The sequence below is a fragment of the Haemaphysalis longicornis genome, unplaced genomic scaffold, assembly GCF_048455015.1.
Source record: "Haemaphysalis longicornis isolate Haplotype H1 unplaced genomic scaffold, Haemaphysalis longicornis Haplotype H1 scaffold_1, whole genome shotgun sequence".
Classification (NCBI taxonomy): domain Eukaryota; kingdom Metazoa; phylum Arthropoda; class Arachnida; order Ixodida; family Ixodidae; genus Haemaphysalis; species Haemaphysalis longicornis.
In genome coordinates this window covers 350588211-350601457 of record NW_027526203.1, presented here as the reverse complement: position 1 = coordinate 350601457, position 13247 = coordinate 350588211, and the positions used below count along the sequence as shown (strand labels likewise).

At 44.3% G+C, this 13247-nt stretch overlaps 1 protein-coding gene across 1 annotated transcript in view; it reads right to left on the bottom strand.

The window, feature by feature from the left end:
- LOC144154339 (importin-4-like) overlaps nucleotides 1-13247 on the bottom strand; it is a 90522-nt gene that overhangs the window by 43003 nt on the left and 34272 nt on the right. Inside the window, exons 14-15 of the mRNA XM_077685840.1 lie at nucleotides 12057-12165; nucleotides 7354-7501 (exon numbers count right to left, since the gene is read on the bottom strand). Coding sequence (XP_077541966.1) covers nucleotides 7354-7501; nucleotides 12057-12165 — 257 coding nt within the window. The remainder of the gene's footprint in view (nucleotides 1-7353; nucleotides 7502-12056; nucleotides 12166-13247) is intronic.

Here is a 13247-nt window from a genome sequence, read left to right as displayed (position 1 = left end):
AGTAGCAGACGATAAAATGTTTGCGGCTGCTCGTCTCAGGACAAGCCAACCCAGCAGTAACTCTTTTGTGACGTATTCATCTCTGAGTATCATTACGCCTTATCCAACCTATCATTTTTGTAGAATGTTCGTGAAATTTATGCTCCCTCGGCTTGTTCAGTGCAGTGAGGAATATGCGAGGTATGACGTTAGCATGCGTGACTGGTGTGCTGTGAAGTATGCGGGTTTAAAGTGCACATAACCGATTTACACCCGAATGCACTGTCGTGCCATGGCCACCTGAGTTAATGCTGCCTATTTGAGGCACTGCTAGCAAACTACAAGGCCAAAAAATTAGTCATCTCAATGTATATGCCGGCTTCGCGATCCTGGTCTGTGACACGCACCTGGCATGCATACGCCTTGAGCACTGCCTGTAAGGGCGCCACTGAAATCCCCCTAGCGGCCCGTTTCAAAAGTAGTCGCAAGAGGCTCCGGCACGCTCACCGCTGTCACCGCTGGTTTTGGGGCACGTTCACAACTGAGGTTTACCGTTTGCATGTGTTGAACACACATATTTATGTAAAGCAGTCACTCTGTTCTCAAATGTGGTGTATTTACGAGAGTGTAAATGTTTTTGATGCGATCTTAGTGCGGTACATTCGGTTTGTATAAGTAAGTGCCAGGTGTGTGTCACAGGCCGGCGTCATGAAACCGGCATGTGCATGGAGCTGATTGTAATTCCACTGCCCGGAAATTTACTTACAGTATCTTCGTAAACAGTGTTTTTTTAGATGGTCATGCTACGGCTATACACTACGGTGTAAATCGAATTTGCGCGCTTACATAATCTAGCGGAGAACTCATACCTGACCACGCCAGTTATGCTTCATACCTCGGATACTGACTACCCTGGACAAGTCAATGTGGCATAAATTTCACGAACATTCTACGAAATAAGTACAATGGTTAAGGGGGGACGTGGCTTTCAAAATCAACTTTTTTATTTCTTTGTGGATTTTGATGAAAATTGGCACAGCTACTGGAAATGCTTCTGTGATAACACCATAAAAATTTGAAGTTAATATTTTGATAACTTTTTTATGTATGAAATTTTCTTTCTGTTCCGCTTGTACCGAGCTTGAGCAGCTTATAAAACACGATAGAAAACTTGTTCGAAGTGCTTTGCATTCTGAAATGAATGGACGAGGTCGTGACAGTTTTAGAATTTTTTTTTACAACACAATGTTTTTTAGTTTTCATTTTTTTAGAGGTTAATGTGCAACAGGCATGTCAACTGTGAACGATTATTTGAATAAAAAAATCACAAAAAACAAATCTGGAAAACTAAAAGTGTCACGACCTGAACAGTTCATTAAGGAATGTAATGCAAGAAACGGAATCAAAATAGACCCAGCAGTCACGAAGAAATCCCTGGGACAAGCGACACAGGTGGCAAAAAAAACTGTTTTGAGAAAACGGCTTCCGAAGTTGCAACATAGGTTTCACATATCAAAAGTCGTCACGGTTGTAGCCTTTCATGTCCTTTTGAACATGGGGCTTCTGGAAGGCCTTGCCTTGAAATTGGAGTGCCTTTTCAGCCTTTCTCTTTCCAGAAAACATCATTTTCAGCTCCTCCGTGAAGAGTACATACCCCCCTTTGCAAACCAAACGGAGGGGAGATGGGTTTCAATGGGCTTTCAATGCAAAGTAGGTTAGTTGGTTGGCTGTATCGCACTGGACAACCTCCTTTTGCAGTGTTGTCACCATGGCAACAAGTTAAGCATTTTTTTAACTTAAATTTGAACATTTTTGGCTTTTTTTTTTCATGTTTGATCTTGCCTGGCACAGCAACTTAGTACTCATAGTACGGGTGTTCATTGCCAAAAGTTTGCATCCCACAAGGTTGAAAATGAGCTACTTTGAAGCTTGGTAGAGTATTCTGCATAACTCCCAACTTCAATGCAAGAGCATATTTTTTTTTACTACTTTTGACAATCAAGGCATCCAATATTTCTCGCAGCACAGCCAGTATGCCCTGAGCAATGGTATCAATAATTTCCCTAAAAAAATCACTGTTAAATGCTGCCACAGTAACGTACATTTTTAACGCAGAGAGCATATTTTATTCCTATATTACTAACTCAAACCTGTTTGCATGAAAATTACAAGTGCACGGGAAACATTGCGCAAGAAAGGCGATATGGCTCGCGCGCATCGCAGCGCACGCTTACCGCGACATATCGAGCTTTGATTATACCTGATATGGCTGGTCAGGTCGCTTTTAAGATTAAAACTAACGTCGCAGGCATTAATTACAACTACTGGCGTTCAATCGTAACCGGTTGCCCAGTCATGTGATGCTCCAATGCGCGTCGGCTATGCCGTGCGCGCCGCAGCGTTTGACGCGTCGACCGTTTCTTTCTCAAGGCAAGCGAGCCCACAGTCAAAACACAGCACTAACTATGCGTGTAAACATCGCAAATCCGACTAAAAGTTCACTTCACGAACCGCTATCGCAAGCGCGCACACCGCGTCACCCTCCGGGGTCTGGCGACGGTAGAGTCACGCGCACCACAAAGCGTTCGATGACCTCCGCCTTTCGAGCCACACAACTTCCCGTAATCTGGCTCGTTATCTCTGGCATTCCCATCGCAATAACGTCCGTGTTGAATACCACAGATTGAACAGAAACTCGGCCGAGCGAAGCGGCGAAAATGAACTCAATCCGCTCGCTACGCAGCTCAGGCGGCCGCCATCTTGCGTTGCGCCCGCAACATCCAATCAGGAGGGTCGTCGTTCTGCGCCCCGACCGGAGGACCAATAGCGCTTCAGCATTTATTTCTAGCTTCGTTTGTGCGTCGTTTCTTTTCTGCCGTTTGTGCGTTTGTGAATGAACGAAGAGAAAAGAGACGAGCGGAACCGGAAAAACGATCGCTCGGCCGATCTAACCATATCAAAATGGCCGCGCCCGGTGGCACCGTTGCGGAGATAGAGCGCTCCGAAAATTGCCGTTTTTTCGCCCTTTTGCGCTGATAGTTTGTCACCGCGCCTGACAAAAGTATTTTTTTATGCCACTTTGCGACGCTTTTCAGCGTAAAAACTTTGCAGACGCACAGAATAGGAAACATAGAAGCCGAATATGCGGGTTTCAAAAAAACGATGTTTTGGTCATTTTTCCGAAGTTGAAAGCCGCGTCCCCCCTTAATGCAAAATTCTACGCGGGAATCAGCACACGACAAGAAATTTAATGCTGGGGCGTCTTGTCGCGAAGTCAGCGCTTGCAATAATCATCTGCTACATATATCTTCCGCAAGCAGCGCGGAGACGGGCTTATAGAGTAATCCGCGTCCGCAACTAAACGCTTCTTCGAAACACCGTCATACGACACAGGGAGCCTGCAGAATCTAGCACAAACTGAAATCAGACGGCTTTATCAGATACCACACTTTTCCAACGACACTGTTTATCGCTTGTAAACTTACTCACTGTATACTTCTTACTGTATAATTCAAAAAATGTGTCCGCCGAGTGATCAGATGCTCGTTGAACTCGAAAAACAAAAAAGTGAACGTGCAGCTTGTGTGTGATTACTAAGACGTCCATTCCTTGATTTCGCTCCGCATTTGTACACGACGACAGTTAAGTGTACCGGGGCCAAATACGTCAGGACTCCGAATACAGTAAAAGCTCGTTAATTCGGATTTCTAAGGACCGGAAAAAATGTCAGAATTAACCGAATGTCCGTATTAACGAATGGTCGAAATAAACACAATAAATGCAAGTTTTTTTTCTACATACCTTTATTTTACGAAGTAATCGCGTATGCTTGTCTGCTTTCGAGCAGAAATTCGCGCAGACACAATTTTTCTGAGCCCTTCAAGGTGCTCAGCAGCTCGCATGCTATCTTCAGTGTCAAAACAAAATTCTTCGAGGACGACGAGGGCCTCCGCGGCTTCCTTCACAGTACGAGAGGGCCTGTGTGGCTCATGGAGATGCTGCGTTTGAGCTTCACTTTTATTCCGAATTGTTCTTTTTTCGTTTTTGAGCCTCGCCAGCGGCCTGAAAGTCGCCGAATTATCCGATTTGCGGTCAAATCTGTCCGAAATAACGAGCGCCCTGTCTCATAGAGTGATGCGTATATTTACAGGGACCAGATGACGTGTCCGAATTAACCAATTTTCCGAATTAACGAGAGTCGAATTAACGCGCTTTTACTGTACAGAGGCCTGACGTGTTCGGAAGTGACAGTGGTAATACGCTGCTGCCATCGCCGATGCCCGTAAGAGCGGCATAAAAGTGCGCGGAACCGCGTCCGCAGATAGCTCTTGTTGGCATTCGAGCACTCCTTCAAGACACAGCTGTTTTTTGAAGCACCCTAAACGTACTATTTGATTACAGACATACCATAACAAGTTGTTTAGGGCGCGGAAAGGTAAAAAGGTGCAAAAAAGAACCAAAACACTGCATGAGCACCTATCAGCCACACAGCGATAGAAAAGCTCAAGACGTACGCCGGCTGACTGCATAACACTGCGGCGGCACCACTTCCCCAAGTATGAACAAGCAGTGCCATCCAGTGGCAGCCAGAAAAGATGTTACGCACGCCAGACATTTTAACCACTTCCAGTGCAAGTTGCATGGTATAGCCAGTGGCAGTGGCACCAGTCTTCAGGTTTTCACTATTTTTTACCTTATTTTAAAATAAGAAGCTACACGTAATCGGTGAGCTAGATCTAGTGCAAATTGTATTCCGACTTCAATGCCCTTTAATGATTGTTTTTCTTTCTTGATATAGTGACATAAAACGTGACAAGATAAGTTAAAGGCACTAAAATACATTGCCATGGCTTTTTCATTGATGAAGAGAGGGCATTTAAAAGATCAGTAGCAGTTATATTGGTGCTCTTCCAAAGCAAGGCATCCATGATGTAAGAGGCACAAAGTGCCACATTGGAATTTTAATTTGTTTGGAAATAATCCTGCGCATAACCTGTTGTGAAATAAGTGGATATCCTTCTCTCGCGCTCCACTATCATCATTGTTAACTGTGTTAGATTAAAGGCATCATCGGGAGGGGTCTTCGTGGCTCGTCCCTTTCTCCACATATTTGGTGCCGTGAAGCCCGGGAGAAGGGACCTCCAGAGGTGAGCCACAGCGAGCGTACTCCGCTTCTGTTCGACCGCATCCTCACCTCTGGAGATCGGGAATGAAGCCGCACAGGGAAGAAGCCGATTGGGAAAAGAGCGGGGCAGCCCAAGAAGAAGAAGAAGACTGAACGAAACCAGCTGCAAGAGATATCTGCCCGACACAGCACGAGATGTCCGTGAGCAGTGACACGACCGATGCGGAGACGACGCCGTCTTCTGCCTTCTGAGCCCGGTCACCAGCTATTACAAGCGACTTGACGCTAGACCGTACCATGGAGGCCCTTCTCGAAAGGCGGCGCATCGTCCGTCAAGACATCACGGCATTCATCGGCTACGTTGAAGACCTTCTCCCAATGACACGACCCTCAATAAGTGAGTTGAATGAGCTTGCTACCAAGTTAACAGTACTTCATGATGAATTACGCAAGATCAACCGAGAAGTGGAATATTCTGCAGACAGTGATAATCTGGAGGCTGAGTTTGAAGACGCATTCAACTTTGACTACCTGGTTTGTGTGGCAAAAGCGAACCTTGAACTTAAAACAATTGAAACAAAGAAAGCTCGAGAAAACCTGAGGACGTTTATCAAAGATAAAATTCAAGCAGAATATAGGGAAAACCGGGATAACCGGACCAAATATTTGAATAGTGACAAATCATCAGATGGAAATCACACTCCCGAAGAGACTAAATACAAAGAAGTGGTCACCCTTAATACATTCCTTGCACGAAATGCAATTTCTGCCTGGAATGGGCAGTCGCAAACAATAGAAACCCCGAATGACATTGACTTTGATGACCTGACTCCAAAGATGCTCCAGGAGATGTCTTCTTCCAAAAAGGAAACAGCGCTTTACTTGATAAATGACGGAGACGGTGATTACTGTGCCGAAGACAAAAGGATGCATCTGTTGTGTCCTGGCCTGCTTTGTTCTCCAATGTTCAAACATAAGGCGCTGGTGAAGCAGTACACGCGACAGGAAAAGAGAACTGCAAAGAAGAAGCGTTCAAGGACGGAGGACCTCAAAGGGGGCTCTGCTCACACCTTACCACAGTTCAAAAGGAATCAGCCACGCCAGCTCGTGTTGGGAAAACCAAAAAAACATCTCCACCTTCTGACAAGAAGGCGTGCAGTGCACCTCGGCTTAAAGCGCAGAACTGAAACAGCAGCGAACACTAGAAGCCGAACCGTGCGCTCTGAAAAGATCCTCAACGAGAGTACGACTCACGTGCAGCCGGCTCTAACAAGGAAAAATAACTTGAGGAAACAGGAAGAAGTACATGCAACCCGGACAAGCAAAAGACTGCACCAAGGGGCTGCAGTAGCTTGGTTCACATGTTCACGAAAGCCAAGGCATTGTTTCCATCGATGGAGGACATGAAATTAGCTCTCATGGACTGAACAATTTCTTAAACACGAACCATACTAATTGTCGCGCGGGGGAGGATGTTGTGAAATAAGTGGATATCCTTCTCTCGCGCTCCACTATCATCATTGTTAACTGTGTTAGATTAAAGGCATCATCGGGAGGGGTCTTCGTGGCTCGTCCCTTTCTCCACATAACCTAAAAGGGCATCACACATTTGTCAAAATTTATGGCAGCTAAATAAAAGTGGTTGTTTCAAATCATGTGTCATTGCGCACCCTTCATTGCAGTTAAAGCCGCACTAACTGTGGACTGTGGGTTTGAATTTTATTTTCCTTCCCCTCACAACCTTTGCCCTATAATGCGCTGCCGTGCCCTATTTCTGTCCCACTGATAAGTCACGCAAGAAGCTTCTCTGCACAATGCCAATGCCATATTATGCAATGCACCTTGCTTCATTAGTAACTAATAATTTATTTTAGATTGTTTACAAAATTTCCATTGCCCCTTTCTACTAAAACGTATTTACTGTCAAGAGGCCCGTACGTTAGACAATTTCATTATAAATAGAAATGCAGTCAAGTGCACTAATAGAGGATCTCACATTAAGCTTACTGCCAAAAAACTAAAAAACTAATAATTGAACATACACTGCACTAGCATTTACTCATCATTCAGTGCTTGCGGGTAACGGGATGATTGAGTTACAAGCAGGCTAATCTTAAGCGGGTCCAGCCAAAAGTTACCATAAAAGCTGTACTAGCAGGACTACCTCAGTGAAGTTTACCCCTCAGTACAATGCACAGCCCTTACAGCAGACTCTGCTCTGAATGTGAAGGCAAGGAGGCAAACCTGACCCAGGTTCTCACAGAAGGTCTCCAGGGCATAGAACGTCTTGCACAGATTGGGCGGATCCTTTCCCGTCTTCGCCAGCTGTTCGGCCGTGTGACCCAAGTGACCCAGGAGGATGGGCAGCACCTCACCAACATACTTGCCGATTTCAGGCTGAAAGAAGAGGCAGGTTGATGCTTAAGATAGAAGCCTTTGTTGATGCGGTGCTTTCTTGCACAGAAGAAACAAATTAATTGGCTCCTTGTCAATCTAGGCAGCTCATGAGGCCAACAGCCATTGCATTTTCGGGTGGGGATGCGGCATTGCGAGCAAGTGGGCTTTCAGTTTCGAGTGACCGAGTTGGTATGAAAGCTAACACAATGCCAACTTTCAAACAGAAGCCACAGCTAGGATTTTAACAAACGCTATCTCATTAAATGAAATTGTGGCAAAAGTTACGGCTCCTATAGAGCAGATTGTGCAGTATTAAAATGTTTGGAGGGTGCACTTTGAGTTATACTGACACTGACACACAGCTGACACAATGCCAGCTTTCACACAGAAGCCACAGCTAGGATTTTAACAAATGCTATCTCATTAAATGAAATCATGGCAAAAGTTACAGCTCCTATACAGCAAGCAAGGCTCACGTGACCGGACAGTTAATGTACACTACAGTATTACTCAAAGTGCACACTCCAAACATCTTAATACAGCACAACCTGCTTATATGGAACACACTAAAAAGAAGTCTAATACCCTGGCTACACTAGGGTACAAATGCCATTTGAACTAAATGTCATTTGACTCAAATGGGGTGCTTCGAATGCCATTCAGAATCTGCCGTGCTACACTACAATTTCGATGGCATTTGAATGTGTTCACAGTTGCTCGCCGTGCTGCAGTGGTGCTGTTGTCGCTCCGTTCTGTTTTCGTACAATACAACAATCAAATTTAGGAGCAGTCTAAGGCAGTAAAATGATATCAAATTAGAAGAGACACCAGTTTTAGCTCTATGTAGTGGCTGTTTGTGTAGTTTTATTTTTTTTTTGCAACTGACCCACTGGTTTTGGGAGTATGAAAATTAAATACGTTGATTTCATATTTTAAGTAAATGAACAGTGAATAAAGTTCCACAAACAAACATATTTTGTTTGTTTTACGTACGAAAGTATTATATTTTTTATTGATTGCCGATCGAAGACGCTGCGTGCGAGAGTGCTAAAAGTGGCATTCGAAATCCCGAATGTCTCTCTCGGTGCTCATTTGGCTCGAATGTCATTTGAGCCGAATGGCATTTCATAACCTAGTGTAGCAGCGCAACTTGGCATTTGAGTAAAATGACATTTGGTTCAAATGACATTCGGACGCTAGTGTAGCAGGGGTACAATACATATATAGTTTGCACTAAATAGCAGCCCAGCCACTATATATCTCAACTACAGTGAAGTCCCATTAACTCTTTCATTACGGTGCCATAGGCCATCGGACACCAAGCTCCGATGACTTCAAACCTCCCGCGAAAACTCAAAATGACACCTTGCAGACAATTATCGCCATCTAGCATATTAGCGAAGCTGTTTAGCAAATCGTAATTTTCGTGTCTAAAGTTAAAATACCACGAAATTGTCGAGCGCGCACACGTGGGCGCGGGCCTCCGTGGCGATCGCCCAGCAGTTAACAAACGCAAGAAATGCCCAGCGCTCGTGAGTGCGTGCCTCGCAGCGACCGGCCCGGTGACTGCCCATTTCCTCGGTGTTGTTTGTCAGGTCAAGCATACACACTTAGGAAGATTGGCCAAGATTGTGCTGGGCTTCTCTGGCGGCAAATGTTGGATCCTGCCTAGCCTGATGCATGTGCTCGACATCTTGGGTGAGAACTGATTGATTGATTGCAGGGTTTAACGCGCCGACGCAACGCAGGCGATGAGGCGTGCCGTAGTGGAGGTCTCCGGATTAATTTAGACCACCTGGGGATCTTTAACGTGCACCGAAATCTCGTACACACGGGCGTTTTTGCTTTTCGCCTCCATCAGAAAAGCGGCAGCCGCGGCCGAGAATTGAACCCGCGATCTCGTGCTCAGCAGCGCAACGCCTTAGCCACTGAGCCACCGCAGTGGGTGTCTTGGGCAAGAACTTCCTGCGTGGGTTTTTTTGTTGACAACACTAAATTTTCCGACCAACAAGAGGCTAACAGCTTTACTGTAATAAAAATCTTCCATAAAATTTCAGCCATGGGGGGGGGGTCAGGAATCCCAACTAACACTATACTGAATACTTCCGCAGTCTTGTAGTCTTTGGCCCGGCTTTCTCAAGATTTGAGCTTAACTCTACCATTAACAACGTTCATAATTATCTACTGTCTATAGCCGAAAGAGTGCATTCCTTTAGCAGCATGATTATGAAATAAAAAATAAAAATAAAAGAGATGTTGAACACTAGTACACTTAAGTAAATTGCTAAATTACTTCTGCCTTGTGAATTATGCATCTGTCAACATCAACATTATTGGTCTCATGTACCAAGTGCTACAAAGCGTTGATCAACCAAGTAAAACTGAAGTTGCTGACATTGAGCCAAGCATTCCAGAAAGGCACGTTAACCCGCACCATAACTCATTTCAACTACATGTGGCAGGCTCGATGTGATCAGTTTATGCCAACAGGAAAACTATTTTCACACGCTCCCAGTTTTTTTGCGCTTTCCGATACTATGCACACCCCTTGAGTTTCACACAACCATCCCAAGTCTCTGCGAAGTAATCAAGCCCAGCAGTGTGTTGTTTCCAGCGGCATGTGCCAACAAAGCACGCCGTCAACTGCCAGCAATGTTATACTTACAGCTTATTTTGGCTCAGTTCATCTTTTGAAATACATTTCATACATATTTCAATGATTTCTTTTAGTTATTTCTGTTCCACATACAGGTGGGGGAGGCTTTCAACATCTTTTTTGTTTAATGTGCACCCAAACTTCATTTCAAGTATACAGTTTACACTCGTTACAGCAGATCCGGCAACAACGGACTTCCGGTTACAACAGACCATTTCTGTTGGTTTGTTTGGTCCCCGTGCATTTTAAATGGAGTCCACTCCGCTCATTACGGACCCGGCTAGAGCAGACTATCGGCTACGACAGACTAAATTTTAGGCGAAAATTATTTCGACAATGTTTACAGCGGACTTCTGCGGGGCCACACTCGATATGCGTTTTCTTTGTTTAGTTTGGCAAGAAAATTGTTATGTATGGCAAGATTGTCTGCAGCCGTGTCGTTGGTGCAGCCAAGCCAGTGCCACTGGCCCCCCTTTTTTTTGTGCGACTTGCGACATGAGCGGCAGGGTAGCTGATTTCACTGTCACACAAACTAAGCATAATTAAAGCTGTTGAACGTGACGTAAAACAGGGCGACATCACCAGAAGTGCAGGCCTATCTAAGCAGACGGTCCGCTCGGCCGTCAAGAACAAGGCCACTGCTGATAAACGTGACTCCAGTGAGATTGAACAACAGTGGTATTGAATATGCAAAGTGGTGCACCCGGAGTCGAGTCTGCCCTCGTCACAGTTTTTTGTAATATGTAACTTTTATGTGATAAAGAACACTGGTTTAGTAAAGTTCGGTCGTTTTCCAGCTCTGATCGGTGAAAAAAGTAAGAAATGCCTCAAGTAGTGGGGTTGGTTCCCATCTATTTTATTCAATCTGCAGGTGGCCACGCACAGTCTGGTCTAACTTTGGACTTCAAAGCTGTCCATCAGATGATTTCGTATCAGCTGTTTCAATGACCAGACTAAAATAATAACAATGTGGAAGCTGCCTTGGGGGAACGCCAAACAGTGATCCGATTTGCTTAAAGAACGGTTTAGGGTAAACCTGCCTCGTCACGAAGGGATTTAAAAAAGCCTAGCTAATTCTGATGGCCACGACTGATTTCTAGAGCTGGTTACTAATTGCTCCCAGCTAAATTATTGCTTTATTTCTGAGCTTATCATGCGTCTTCACACACTTCACAGCATGCGCTAGGCCTTTTCCAAGTGCCGGTCAAACTACCCACTTTTCCGCTCATATATGCCCCCCTCCCCTTCCCCCCGGTCAGATACTGCATACTTCGGCTACAGCCGATGTTGTTTTCCCGGATTAAGAGGGTCTGTTGTAACGGGCGTAGACTGTAGAAGAAAACAAAAACGAAATCAAAGGTTGTCTGCTTTAACCCAGCGGCACTATAACGAAGGCAGATGAAGGCTACAGGGAGGGAAGAAGCTATAAAAAAGCATCGTAAATTACACTAGTGGGAGCAAGCAAAGCTTATGTTTTCTTTAATGTACGCCTTAACAGACTTTTAGGTTATAAATAATGATTTTTGTTTATCAGTAAAACTTGCACTGAAAATATGACCATGCAGTATCTATCTTGGAGTCACTATTATGGCAGTTTACACATGCAAGTCAGATGATTGCACAGTTTAGATGATTGTCACTTGTATTATCCTGACTAGATTCCCTCCTGAACACCAGAACGTACACAGGTGCGCGGTAATAACTTGCTTTGAATAGCAGCGCATAAAAAAAAGCAAGGTAAGTAAGCTTATCCCCCATTTTACAAGGTTCCAGTGGATGCAAAGAACTTTTACAGTTGCCTTGTTTTCTTGGAGGATTGCATTTGAATATCCTTAAAAAAAAAAAAAAAAAAAAAAAAAGAGAGAGAGAGAGCCTGAAGTGCATACAGACCGTGCCTACCTGCAAAAAGTCAGCAAACTGGCCCAACGCAAAAAGGGCTGCATTGCGGACATGAGAATCAACGTCCACTACACCTTGGCAGATAATGTGGACGAAGCTTGGAAGATGCCTGGAAAAAAGCATTGCAATAATTCAGGAAACCAGTTGCTAAGACCCTTTGGATAAAAAACGGAGCACACACACTATGCATGCATTAGAAAAAAGTACATCACAGCAACACTAACTAGCTACACGTAACACAAGCAGCCAAATGCAAACTCAGTATGTAATCTATTCTGATAAACAGATCACCCCGATTCCCTTTAGAGACAAAAATAAATAAAACACAGGCCGTTTCATAAAGGTTTATTTAAGTTCTATAAAGAAAACTCAGTGTTGTGAGCAACACAAGGCAGAAAAAAAAAAAAACGCGACTTATAAATTCTTATTGGCACGCCTTTAAACTGATAATGATGTGATGCCCTTTCATTTGGGATAAAGAATATACTCAACAAAAATCGGTTGTCTGTCCCTTTAAGAATGTATCGACAAACCTCATGCTGCTGCCATACAGTGTAGTGAACATGCCACGACATGGGCCTGGCTACAAAACATAGCTACATGTTAAAGTAAACGTAGTAAACGTGTCATAACCACAAGGTCTACTATATTTACTAAGTTTACTATAAACTGGAAAAGAGCCCTTTGCACTACATTTGAGGATTTCTATATGTGACTGATGGCCAGCATGAGGTGTAGGAAAGGTGGTAGCAAGATAGCAGCGAAGCGGAAAAGCAAAATTCTATAAAGCACGACTTCTGGTTACCTCGTCCTGAACAAAATTATTCAGCCAAACAGTGAATTAACTGAACAGTAATTTTGAAAGGTTACATTATCAAAACTGTGGTGGCTTATGTGTGTGTAGGGTTTGTTCATTAGGCAAGCAAAAATCGATGCTTCGGTTCATGCAACTCCAAGTGCAGCCCGAAGCTCGACTAACGCAAGGCCAACGTGGCATGTTGCAGCCTACAAGACAAAGCTGCCACCGAGTAACAGGACGAAAAATTGCTGAGCAGCCAAGACAAACACAAAATGCAGAAAGCTGGTTGTGTGCAGAACAGTAGCTGAGCTTGTTTACACTTACAATCACACACCCGGCCCCTGTGACTGCAAAGCAAGCAGCTGTTATATGCTTATGACCAGTAACAGTGG